Raw genomic sequence first — 13,638 nt, 5'->3', positions numbered from 1 at the left:
TGGGGCAAAGGTTCTCAGTTCCACAAGCGTCAAATGAAAGCTTCAAAGGAAAACACACATCAACTGTGCCTGGTGAAGAAAGGAAAGGGATTAGTGCAATAGTTAGGGAGGGGACTTGGTGATCTTTGTGCCCCCTCCCCGTGCTAGCAGGAGCAAAAAAAAGACCCCAGCTCCTGAACAAATGGATGCAGGTGCTGCAGCCCACAAAACGAGCTTTTTCTTGGCACAGAAAACTCAGCCATGGTGGCTCTCCGGGGACTGGGTGTCCCATACGGTACAAGAGACCCCTGTAGCGTCTTGGCGCAGCATCTAATCTCTTCCATTCCCCAGCTGAAAACATGGATTTATGCCATCTGAAGAGCAGAAGAGTTCTCTCCTATCTCCCTTTGGGTGCTTCCTGCACCCCTAAAAAGACAACTCTTCCTTCCTAGCTGACGCAGATGCTTCAAGAGAGAGATTTTGGATGCTGTTAAGAGCAGCAGGACGGGAGAACAGGCTGGCCTCACAGAAATGAAGCTGCGGTTATAGAGAGGCTCAGGCATTAAAAACTGCCCACTGGATTTTGCCCTGCGTTAATTAGTGGGATGTGGGGGTGGGGGTGGGGTATTCTGCATTGCGACCTAAAATACCTTCAGCCGGGCCAGATACTGGGTATTCAAGAGGATCTCTTTCCTGCTGCCTTTCTGAACACATATGTAAATAAGCACCCAGGAAGATAATGAACAAACAATCTGACAGGCACCCTCTCCCCAGTAAACTTAGGGAGTAATGTGGCATTTTCTATTGGGAAGGCAGCCTAGAAATCTATTGAATAAATAGCTCCTGCCCATGAACTCCCCGCTCCTACAACTGGCTAATTCAGATAATCAGAAGAGGCTCCGATCGATTGAGGAAAGGTAAGGAGCAGCAGGGCCTTAGCACTGGTGGCTCTGGATCTGTGGAACTATTTTAAATATGTTTTTGCCTTTCACCTGCGTTTCTGAAATATTAAACCATTTCTGCTTCAGAACTAGTCAAAACAGTAACAAGAGCCAGAACATACCTTGACTAGCACTAAGCAGGCTGCATGGCTAATGAAGATTATGTCAACAGGCCCCGACCCTTGACATCATCAGGCCCTGCCCCATGAGTCTCAAGGTTTGGGATGCTGGGAATTTGGGAACAATTAAACTTGACTGTTTTGGCACACAGAGGCAACAAAGAAGATACCTCACAGATAAAAGCAGGGTCTATAAGAAAGAGACAAAGGACCGCCCCACCCCTGGCTGTTGAGGCCCTCCTCACCCTTCCTTCTCCCAGCACCATGGTCAACTTAACTACAAGGAGCACAGGAGGGCTCCTGTGGCCTTTGTGATGATGTCACTTCTGGAAGTGACATCATCATGCAGGCACCAGAGCGCTTGCATGCTTTTTGTGCGTGCAAAGAACACCTTGTCACTTGCACAAGGTAAGTGCCTGGTGCCCCTTCCCACCGGGAGGGTATAGGGACCTTGCAACCCTAGTGGGAAGTGTCACTCAGCCTCCTTCCTCCTACTAAGATGGAGGAAAGAAAGAAAGAAAGATGGCCCACCCTGCCCCTCCCCACAACGGAGGCTGCCGTTGGGGCTAGGGGCACTTCCCAGCTCCGCTACTTGCCATGCCAGACCCTGATGCTACAGTCCTGTGACAGTAGGGCTGGCTGGCACCCCTCTGGCATCCTAGGCAATCACCGGGAGGTGCCTGGTGAACTGACTGCCCCTCCACTCCACCATGCCACTCCTTTCCTCCTCCACTCTCACCTCCTGCCACAATCTTAATCCTCTTTAAATAACACCCAACAATCTGTGCATGTTCTGGGGCGCAGCTCCCAAGCTCCCATTTGTCCATCAAGGTCAGTACTGTCCACTCCGGCTGGCAGCAGCTCTCCAGGGTCTCAGGTGGAGGTTTTTCACATCACCTACAACTAGGGTTGCCAGGTCCCCTAGAGCCCAACCTGGCAGACAAGGGGGGGGTGCATGGGGGTGGAACTCATCAAATCAGCCCCGCGCAGGGCCTTCCCTTCCTTGTCATGCTGGGAATGACATCATTCCCGGTACAACAAGGAAGAGCTCCTGGGCATATTCCCACCACCACCGGCCAGGTGAGTGGGGAGGGCGGAGGCTGGGAGCAGGGGATCCCCTTCTCCAGCTGGGAGCTGGTAACCCTACCTACTACCTGATCCTTATCTGGAGATGCTGGTAACTGAAACTGGGACCTTCTGCATGCAAAGCAGAGGCTCATCCATTGAGCCACAGCCCCTCCCCAGGTTCTGGTAAGAACCTAGGAACCAGAGGGGTTGGCCTAAACCACTATCCAGGGCATCTGCACCTCTTGACAGCTTGCCTAAGACTTGCCACGCATCTCTTGTAGAGGGACGTCAGTGCCTGGGATTTCCATTCACATTACTGAGCTGAACCTGCTTGGAGCTGCAGCCCGCTACTTCAGATCCCAAGCCCTACTCGTTGTGCCCCCATCTGCAGAGGCGAGGGAGGCAGAGGCCAGAGACAGGCTCAAGGGCATTCTTTAGAATGTCACTGTTCCCAAAACAGTGACTAAAACAGCCCACCCACCCCCTGCCAAAAGTGCAGGGGGGGGGACAATCATTACTGTCCAAACTACAGCTCATTTGAGGGGCCAAGATGACTATACAAGAGACTGGTAGGGAGGCTCACTAAGATGAATACAAGATCAGCCTCAACCATATGCCTGGCAGAACATCTCAGTCTTATGGGCCTCCTGAAAGGATAAGAAATCTTGGCGGGCCCGAGTATCTACAGACAGAGAATTCCACCAGGTTGGAGCCAGGACCGAAAAGGCCCTGTCTCTGGTTGAGGCCAGTCTAGCCTCCCTGGGGCCAAGGACCACCAGTAGGTGTTTATCAGCTGATCTAAGCACTCTCCAGGGGACATGCAGCAAGAGGCAGTCCCATAGGTATGCTGGTCCTAGTCTGCCAACGGCTTTATAGGTCAAAACCCAAACCTTGAATCTGATCTGGAACTCCATGGGGAGCCAGTGCAGCTGCTGCAAGATCGGAGTAATATGCGCCCTATATGGGGTACCTGTAAGGACACACGCAGCTGCATTCTGGACCCATTGTAATTTCCAGATCAGACCCAAGGGAAGCCCTGCGTAGAGCAAGTTACAGTAGTCCAACCTGGAGGTGACCATTGCTTGGATCCCTGCAATTAGGTCATGGGTCGACAGGTAGGGGGCCAGCTGCCCGACCTCCTGAAGATGACAAAAAGCAGACCGAGCAACTGCCGCAACCTGAGCCTTCGTTGATAAGGAGACATCCAACACCACTCCCAGGCTCCTGACTGCTGGAATGGGCACAAGTGGTACCCCATCGAGAGTCAGGAGCTGGATCCCCAAACCCAACCGCCCCACGACTCAAGCATAGGGCCTTCATCTTCATGGGATTCAGCTTCAGTCAACTCTGCTTCACCATCCAAACACAGCCTCCAAAACTCTGACCAGGACATCTGGGGCAGAGCCAGGCCAGCTGTCCATCAGCAGATATAACTGGGTGTTATCCACATACTGGTGACAACCCAGTCCAAAACTTGGTGCCAGCTGGGCTAGGGGGCACATTTAGAGATTAATTGTCGAGTTCTGTCTTTTAAAGCTTTGTTTTTTAATTGTCCGCTTCTTGGCAGAGAACTATTTTATGAAAATCATTTTAAGTTCCTGGATTTTGTTTAATGCTATTTTATGCCCCTGGTTTGTGTTTATGGCTTGTTTTATTGTTGATAAAGTTTTAGGTTGTTTTTAAAAATCATTTTATATTGTTTTTACTTTGTGAGTTACCCTAAGTAGGTCTCTGGAGAGGCAACTAAGACAGACCTTGTGGTGCCGGGGTGATAGAGACTGTATCCCATACGTTCCTGTTTTGAAATTATTATAAAGGAGTTAAATATGATGTAATAGCTCCAGTGTTGGATATGGTGCCAGGCGATTCAGTAGAATAGCTGGTACCCTTCTTCTCGCTGGAGAGAATTTACGTATCACTAAAAAGGTGGATATCTTTTTAAATATAGCAATAATTAAGACTAGATTCTATATATGGAAAGAACTAGACAGATAAAGAAAAAGACTGAGAGTCTCTCTACACAAAACATCTTACACGGGGATGCTCAAGTGACTTACTTTCTGTGTGGTCTTATATTCGAGTGTACTCTGCCCCCCTAGCAGTGAATGCGTATCCACAATGGGAGAACAAGTGTAAGATCTTTCACTTGAGCATCCCCATGTAAGATGTCTTGTGTAGAGAGAATCTGAGTCTAGAAATACCTACCAGAAAGTGCTGTTGGGGACACAGGCCACATATGGACCCTGGACCCTATTTTATGTACCTTGGCATAAACAATGCTCTCGATTTCTAACAGGAATTGCACTAGATAGTCACTTCTTCATTTATCAATCTGTAATATGTTATCTTCACCTTCGCTATTTTAAAAACAAACTTTATATAAGTTTTTAAGTGCTGGAAGTCACCCAATTTTATGACCATTTTAAATAATTAAAAATATATATCCGAACCACACATAATATAGAGCTGGGGGAGGGGAGACTTAGCTGTTGTCACACAAACTTTTTACTTTTTATTGGTACATATGAACTCCACTGTTGGAGACAGGAGCACAGAGTTTTCACATAACTATGTAAAAAGAATTCATTTTGAAAGAAAACATAGCAGAGATTCGCGAACTAGCAGGCCTGGCTGTTGAGGGAAGGAGATGGATGCCTTTGGTGGCATTCATAGGGTTGCCAGCTCCAAGTTGGGAGATTCCTGGAGATCTGAGGGGTGAAACCTGGAGAAAATGGGGTTTGGGAAAGGAAAGGACCTTGGCATGGCATAATTCCATAGAGTCGACCCCCCCCCCCCAAAGTAGCCATTTTCTCCAGGTGAACTGATTTCTGTGGCCTGGAGACCAGCTGTAATTCCAGGAGATCTCCAGCTACTACCTGGAGGCTGGCAATCCTAGGTATTCACGTGGTTGTAGTAAAGGACCAGAGTGGATGAGCAAGGGAAAGCAGCTTAGTCTCCAAAGGATTTTGAATTTTAAGGGATGAGATGCCATTCGTCCCAGTCCTTACATGGCAAACAATATCTGTACATGTAGCTGCCTGACAAAGAACAATTTTACTCCAGATGCAGAACGCTGCACTCTGATGCAGAATGGACAGAAAATGTAGTGTCTTGCAACAGAAAGGCAACACTGAAGGAAACATCCTGCTAGTACACAAGAGCTCAGGAACCCGTGTGCGTTCTGTCAGACTGGAGACGTTCGCCTGGCAAAACCTCCCCACCTCCTCATTCCTGGAGCCCTTCTTCCTTGCCGCATACTACAAAGACACATGGAAAAGCCCATCCTTCAGATGTATCCGAAGAAGGGAGCTTTGACTCTCAAAAGCTTAAACACTTGAGAAAAACCTTGTTGGTCCCTAAGGTACCCCTGGACCTGCCATTCTACTACAGACCAATATGGCCATCACCCCGAAACTTCCTTTAGATGTGCTCAGGGAAAAGTAAATACAGTTGCCAACTCCTGCTTGGGGGAATTCCTGGAGCTTTGGGGGTAGAGGACAGCAAAAAAGAGGACAAAAATACAACCGTGTATAAGAAAGGTTGGAATAAGTAGTTATATTTAATTCACTTTTTTTGTTCCAACCAATTTGGGGGGTGAAGCCTGAGGAGGGAAGAGCTTGCGGAGGAGAGGGAGCTCAGCAGGAATACGATGCCACAGAGCCCACCCCTCTGAGGCTGCCATTTCCTCCAGGGGAACTGAACTCTGTAGCCTGAACTTTAGAAATTAATTATAATTCCAGGCAAGCTCCAGGCCCCACCAGGAGGCTGGCAATCCTAAGAGTAACCCAGAGAGACCCTTTTCACGACAACCCACAACCCAAGTTTCTTAAGCAGGAAACCACGACTGCTGCAGGGAAACCAGGCTAGGTGGGCCACAGATGTGATTCACGGCGGGCAAAGAAGTGAACTCAGACTCACAAAAGCCCCGTTGGAATAAATGCTGATCATCTTCAAGGTGCCACTGCTGCTTTGTTTTTCTCACCAGCCTTCATAGAATCATAGCGTTGGAAGGGGCCATACAGACCACCTAGTCCAACCCCCTGCCCAGTGCCGGATCAGCCTAAAGCAGCCTTCTGCTGCTTTAGGCTGATCAGCCATGAACAGCCTTCTGCTGTCCTTCTAGGAATCCCAGCTCATGGACCAGCACCCACAGCCACAACTTAAGCAGAGCGCTCTGGGTGGGACCTGAGCCTAAGTATTGTGCCCAGAGAGCTGCCTACGCAAAGTGCTCTTTGGCTTGTCTTGGGCAAAGCTCCTTCTGCCCAGATATTGCCCTTGCCCATCTTGCTCTGCCACGAACAGTGCAAGCTGCCCATTTTGTGCACTTCCTCCCAGAACATCCTGATTGAAATCAATCACAGCCTTTTGTATATTAATGGCATCTTATTTGTATTGAATGCATCATTAATGTTAACGATTCCTGGGAGTTTTCCCCCACTCTCCCTGGACGAAGCGTATTAATTGCTCACGTTGTAATTAAATATTAAGGCTGGGATTTTTCACGCTCTGCACAGCTGGCACGGGGAGGGCGTGTGTGTGACTGGGGCACAGGGGCTGGGCTTGAGCCACTCAGAAGCCAGGGGCATGTGGGGAGCGACAAGGTTGCAAAGTGGGCAAGCTGACACGCTCGCACAATGTCAAATCATCTCCCAAATATGTGCATACGCATCGGTGCTCGTGAGCAACGAGGTATGCAACTACACAATAATGTGGAAAAGAACGGCACCCAGCAATTCAAGAGCGGAGGCACATGCGCACATGCATGTGCGCGCACACACAGAGTGTTGTATAGGCACAGGCATTCACTTTACAGACAGCAACGCAGATACTCTCACCTGATATCATCTTACCAACGTATGCTTACAAAGAATTTAGTACTAGAAGTTGTCTCAGCCGAAACTTGAGGTTTACAAGATAATCACGATGTGGCAGGTGAGGATCGCTTGCAAAGCGGAATGGGCAGGAAGGAGAGAGGGAAGGAAGGATGCCGAACCCCTCCGGCATCTGCACATTGTTCCTGCAAATGCTCCCCCCCCCCCACCCCAGGCCAAGCTTTCTTCGATTTCTGGATTCCAGCTGGGGGGAAAGAAATAATTGAAACAGCTGGGCTCCAGGGGAGGCCTTTGCAGAGGAGCACCAGAAAGGGGAGGACAAGCTAAGCGCCTGAAAATGCCCTTCCCTGCCCCAGCATTATGGGGGGGAAGCACAGGGCTCGGAAGATCCACAGAACCCCCAGAAATGAGCAATCCTGCCAGTCAACACAATCCCTTCCACTCCACCTACCCACCCACCCACAGAGAGAGTGAGAGATTCTCTGTCTTTCCTGGGGAATCTGACCATCTGGAATAACGACTTCCTCATAATATTAGTTTGCTTATTCACCTCACAGGTCACCATCAAATGGACTCCCTCTTTCACACACAGACTTGTACACCCCTGGCCACCACCGCAACTATAAGCATTTGGATGTGTACACAAACAATGCCCCATCTTGTCATCGACTACAAACAGCACTTCAGAAAGTAAATCCCCTCTTATGTAGGGCATTGTATGGGTGCTGTTCTGCTGTCTTTAGCTTCTAAGAGCTGTGAGACAGGAGGAAAAATGGCAGATGTCTAGGATAGACTGCATGGAGCATTTCGTCCCATGCCCTGAGGACAGCATCCCTAGCTGTGGCCTCACTCAAAGTTGGGATAGAGGGGTACCACCATTCCTTTTGACCAGGAATGTTCAAATCTTTCCCCCTTTTGGAGTCCACCACTGTCACTGATCGCACTCCATTTTTCTAATCCAACTGTTAGGAGATGAGCAACACAAAATTGTTAGGAACGCTTTGAGGGGGCTCATGAGAACTGAACAAACAAAACTAGAAACAGGCATAACCCCCTCAGAGGCAATTCTGTAATGTTTTAGTTGATGGTAGTGGATGTATTGATCTCAGTGGGCAAGAAGGTCAAAGCCATTACAAACAGGTCTTTTCATTAGGCCAAGTTAGTTTGATACAGAAAGATGCACGTTTTTTGAGTTTCACAGAACTCTTCATCAACAGACAGCATGGGAATGGAGTAAAGTGTTAAGCATGCATTTAGCAAGATCTATTACAAGGGCATGAAAGCACACACACAGCCAGTTATGAGCAATATACATTTTCCCCTCATTGTGCCCGTTAAAGAGTTCTATGGATTCCAGAAGTCTGCATACTCTATAGCAACTTAAACTAATCAAAAAGGTATTGTTTTTGCCTAATTTGCACCTTCTAATTAACTCTGGACATTTTGGCTCTGTGTTCTGTATTTGCATCAGGGGGATGGATTTGGGGTGGGGGGTTGCACTGACCTTTTGATGTCTGGTGCACCTCACTGGCTCCTCTCCCTGCCCCCCCTTCCGAGTACAGTAGGGACCCTACTGGAGAAGCAGAACCACAGCATTAGGGAGGAAAGAGAGCCCCGCACCCAGCCACTTCCATGTGTAGCATATCATTCCCCACACATCCTGGGCAAAAGAGGGTGTCCCACATAATGGCTGCCAAGGGCTGCACCCACACACTCACTCCCATACACACAAATTCTGACCTTTGCAGAGGCAGTTGGGAGCCCAGGTAGCAAAGCATCATTACACTGAAAGCTTGGGACCAGGTCCTCTCCTAAACGCCTGAGCGGACCCCTTGGATCATGGGCAGCATATGCAGAGAGTGAGGTCAAACCGTAACCAGGGCTCAGCATTGCTACAGGTGCAATCAGAACATGCAGAATTCCTGACACTCACCAGTGGATAAGTCCAGCCCCAATAAACATGCATGCCCCCCCCCTGCTGTGTAACTGCCAGGGAGACACAAAGTTTACTGGGTCAAGTTGAAACTTTCTGCCCCCCTGCCTCCATGGAAGAGCACAAAAAACCCTGCATGGAAGATGTCTGAGCAGGAGACATGTAGAAAGAGTTTGCTGCTCTTGCAATTCTTCTTTGACAAATCTGCATAGATTTTCCACCTTCTCCCAGGATGCAGCATGATTCCTTCAAATGTGTTATGTTGGATCAGCTTCAAACTGCCCTTGCGTACCTGAGAGGAGGGTACATCTTGGGCAGAAGGGATGACATCCAGGGAGGCTCGACCGTAGGCACCTTCCTTTTCAGAAATTCTCCACTATGGCGGAGAGCATTTATACACTATGTCAACAATTTATCCAAAGGTCAAGCCTTCCCACCATTAACTATCCCACTTGTACTTCGAGGGCCTCCTCTTTTCAGAGCTGGCTAAGGAGGAGCAGATCCTGGGTGTCCCCACAACAGAAGCTTTTCATGTGACAAAAAAGGAGCCACTGTTTGGTCTTTGCTTCCCTACCTTTCTGAGACCAGGGATTCTCAATAGTAAAGAGTCCAGTAGCACCTTTAAGACTTACCAACTTTACTGTAGCATAAGCTTTCGAGAACTACAGCTCTCTTCGTCAGATGCATCTGATGAAGAGAGCTGTGGTTCTCAAAAGCTTATGCTACAATAAAATTGGTTAGTCTTAAAGGTGCTACTGGACTCTTTACTATTTTGCAACTACAGACAAACACGGCTAACTCCTCTGGATCTATGACCAAAGGTTTTCAGACTCCCTTTGTGGGGCCCAGCCACCACAAAACCACAGCTATTCAAGCCTTCTCCAAACACAAAACAGGAAGTTTCACTTGCAAGGAAGAAGGGGGGGAAGTGGAAGCATGGCTTTTACATATGAGCCAGCAATACCGCTCACACAACCAGGGAACATTCAGCACTGAATACAGCATCACAGACTTTTTTATTTAAAAAAAAAACTCAAGCAAGTTTCTAGCTCTCATGACCATATGCTGTAAAGCACATGGGAAATCTTTCCAGATGTTCAATTGTAAATGCGCAATTATTGCCATTCTCAGTAGGTCTTCCCTCCATGTGGGGCTTCAATTACAGGCATTTTCCATGTAGTGAAGGAACAATTTTTTGTGCTTGGACCAATGCAATAGACAAAGAGCCAGTAAGGGCATCTGCCTTGCTTGAAGGCTTCCCAGTCCCAGAGCATTTGGCTGGTTACTGTTATAAACAGGATGACGTGACAAAATGGGCCCCTAGTCTGATCTCTTTTTATGTTCTTAATACACTGCAACCCCCCACCCCAATTATACCCTGCTATTGTTAATGCTGCATGGAACCATCTCTGTTATTTTTGGCATCACTGATTCCCCAGTCCCACTATTTGCACTACTTTATGAACCCTGTTACATGTTTTTTTGCTTATTTTACTTCTTTGGAGGTGCACCAATCACCTCTGTTTACATCCACCACAAGGTGGCCTCTCTCTCCCCTCCCTTTGGCAGTGGCACCAGCAGCAAGCTTGGTCACCCAGCCAGATGGAGACACTGCCATATATTTTCAAAACCTTTCCCTCTTTTGGAGGCTCCCCACTTCTCCTCTTCTGTTGGGGAAGCATCTGCTTTGCCCCTGTTCATGCTTTCTTGCCTGGTGAAAGGGCTAGAATCTTCCTGGTGAGCACCAGTATGCCTGGCAGAACCTCCAGCCGCTTGGCTAATTCTCCCAGCCGCTCCAGCAATATATTACATACACACAGGACGTGGCATATTTGGGATCTGTCGAGTACCAACAGAAAGCAGCCAAAATGTTCCCATGCCCAGAAAAGCCCTCAGAAGCAGAAGGCAAATCCAGTCATGCAAGGAAAGCAATGTTTAATTTGCATTCTCGTTGTAAAATCGGGAAGAAGAAAAAATTTAAGCACAGAGAACACAAACCAGGTTCACATGGTCCTTTCTAATTGCAAAGTTAGGAACTTCTGGGGTTCCTTCATTTGGTACAGGCAAATGGCAACCAATTCCAGCCCTCTCCTCAGCCAGCAAAGACCACACAAAAATTAAGGTGTGGTCAAATGGCAGTCCCCCCCCCACATTGAGTTTCATGCAAGGGGCAGCATGCAAGGGGCACCAAACTGCACTGGAATTTTATTCAAGGCTCTCGCCTGCCTCCTTTTTACTTTGCTTCCTCCCCAGCCCACTGTTCGGCCTAACGGCCATTAACCTAACAATTGTTGCAACTTGAAAATATCAGGTGGCACACAAACAAGGCACAGTCAGACCCCAAATTTAGTTTGTCTGCCTTACTAGCTTTACAAGACATCCAAACTTTGCCGTGTCGGAACAGGTCATGGTCTGACTTGGATTAAGCGGCCCACCAAACAGCATGTGCGGGCAGGCAAGATTCCTTATGGCTTCATTTGCACTGGGGCCTAGCCCTGGGAGGCAGTTTTCTTCATTAGCATTGCCTAAGAGGACCTCTAAGCGCACAAACTGTGCATTTCTCTCACTCGCTAAGCAACCAGGTCAAGCGCAAGGAGAAGGCCAGGGCATCCCGTGTCAGAGGACAGGGCTTCACAAATTCTATCTTTCTGACAAGTACATTTTTATTGTGCTCATCCTCCAAGAAGCTCAGGGTGGCACACCTGGTTGAGGGGTGGCAGCCCAGGGACAGAACATCTGCTTGGCATGCGGAACGTCCCAGGTTCAGTCCCCGGCATCTCCAGTTAAAAGGATCAGGTAGTAGGCGATGAGAGAAACCTCAGCCTGAGACCCTAGAGAGTCATTGCCAGTCTGAATAGACAGTACCGACTTTGATGGAGTAAGGGTCTGATTCAGAATACGGCAGCTTCATGTGACCTGGTTCTCCCACCTCATTGTATCCTCTCAACTAGGGCTGACAACAGGCTTGGTGAGCAGCATCCTGTCTCTTTAATAGAAGCTTGATGTATGGAAATGAGCAGCTAAAGCTTTTCAGGGCATGGAGGTAAAGCTTCTATTAAAAGAAAAGGGCATTTTCCTCCAAGGCAGTTGGCAACCCAGTGAGGTTGCACAGGCTGAGAGAGAGTGACTGACCAAAGACTTTTCAGCAAGTTTCATGCCAGACTGGGAAGAGCAGGGATGCTCAACGGACTTCCCCCCATGACAAGAGCTTCATCAGTGTGCAACTTGTGCTCTCTCTTTCTCATTCTCTCCTTTCCTACATTTGTCTTAAAGGTGCAAAATGGTTTGTTCATCTGACCAAGACCAAGATCTGTTGTGTCAGTATTTTGAATGTTAAGGCTCAGCGCAGACAAAACGGCTGCCTAATTGCCTAGCCATAGTTAGCTGACTGGGAGCATGCTGGGAGCTTGCCCCCTGCTCCCCTCTCGAGTGGGCATCCACACCCACCAATGCTTTCAAATTTGGATGTAACTGTAGTCAGTGTTACATTTGCACTATAGTTGCTATTACATCTGCTCAAGCATTTTCACTAACCACAGGTTGCATCCACACAAGGATGCAAAAGCACACCGCCTATTATGGCAGCAGCAACAGCAGGAGAGGAATGAGTAAGAACTGCTCCACAGCAGGGTTGCCAACTGCTTGGAGAAAAAAATGTCCCGTCCATTCAACAGAGACTACACAGAATGTTATTTACCAGGTGATGTGATCTACCTCCACCCCTTTAAAAGCTTCAGCTGCCCATTTCCATGCATTAAGCCTCTCTTAAAGCAGATAGAACATTTTTATCCAGGCCTGTTGGCAACTCTTGTTCACACACATCTGCTCTTCCTGCACTCACAGCTGCCCTGGCCTCCCTGCCCACTCCTCACTTTTCTTCTGTCACACATGTGCAAAAGCACAGCACGTTCCCTCCTCCTCCCCTCTCCCCCCAGCCTGGAACCACACTTTTCCTCTCATCACTTCCCCTTTTGCAGTACAGGACAGCTGGCCTGGGGAAGGCAAAGTGCCCCTTAAAGGGCTAAAAGGGGGCATAACGGTGCGTGGCAGAGAGCTACTCTGCACCATTTTGAAAGCAGAACAGAGCTCTGGATGGATGCTCCACTAGCAGCCACCCCGCAGCTCCTCCTCTGAAACTGATCAAAGAGGGTTTATTTTTGATCTGGTTTAAAAGGGGAATCCCTGGGAAGGCCACGAGTCGTGCTCAGAATGAGCATAACCTCATGAGGACATTCCCTTTAAATATGGGGCTTCCTGCTCTCCGTGCAAGGAAACCCCCCAGTCTGTGTTTTAGAGGTTAAGACTCAGCATGGACAGAAAAGGTTGCCTCGCTGCCTAGCAGTGGTGAGCGGATTGGGAGGGACTTAGGAGCTTTGCACCCTTCTCTTCGCTTACATGGGCACTCCCCTTATTGTTTGGTAATGAACTACAGCCAGTATTCCCTTTGCACTACAGTTGGCATCATGCCTGTGCAGGCATTTTTTTTTTTTTTTTGCTGACCATCATTAGTCAAAACACAGTTTGCAACAATGGTTGTTGTGGATTTTCCGGGCTGTATCGCCATGGTCTTGGCAAGACCACGGTGATACAGCCTGTAAAATCCACAACAACCATTGTCCTCCAGCCGTGAAAGCCTTTGACAATATACAGTTTGCAACCAATGTCAAGTTGTGGGTCGGCAAGATGTGACCTCACGAGGGGCAGAGGAAAAAGTGGGAGTGTGTGAGTCCACAGCATACCCCCTAAGTCATAGCTGCAGAAGCATA

General features: G+C 48.4%; 1 protein-coding gene across 3 annotated transcripts in view; it reads right to left on the bottom strand.

Annotated features, from left to right (window-relative positions):
• The window catches only part of NRXN2 (neurexin 2), a 309,122-nt gene that overhangs the window by 243,645 nt on the left and 51,839 nt on the right, over positions 1–13,638 (bottom strand). Inside the window, exon 4 of one of the 3 annotated variants that reach the window (XM_054990706.1) lies at positions 8,444–8,512. The exons of the other annotated variants lie outside the window; for them this stretch is intronic. Coding sequence (XP_054846681.1) covers positions 8,444–8,512 — 69 coding nt within the window. The remainder of the gene's footprint in view (positions 1–8,443; positions 8,513–13,638) is intronic. 3 annotated transcript variants of the gene reach the window in all.

Source organism: Eublepharis macularius, chromosome 1 (genome assembly GCF_028583425.1).
Source record: "Eublepharis macularius isolate TG4126 chromosome 1, MPM_Emac_v1.0, whole genome shotgun sequence".
Classification (NCBI taxonomy): Eukaryota; Metazoa; Chordata; class Lepidosauria; order Squamata; family Eublepharidae; genus Eublepharis; species Eublepharis macularius.
This window is presented reverse-complemented; position numbering and strand designations above follow the sequence as displayed.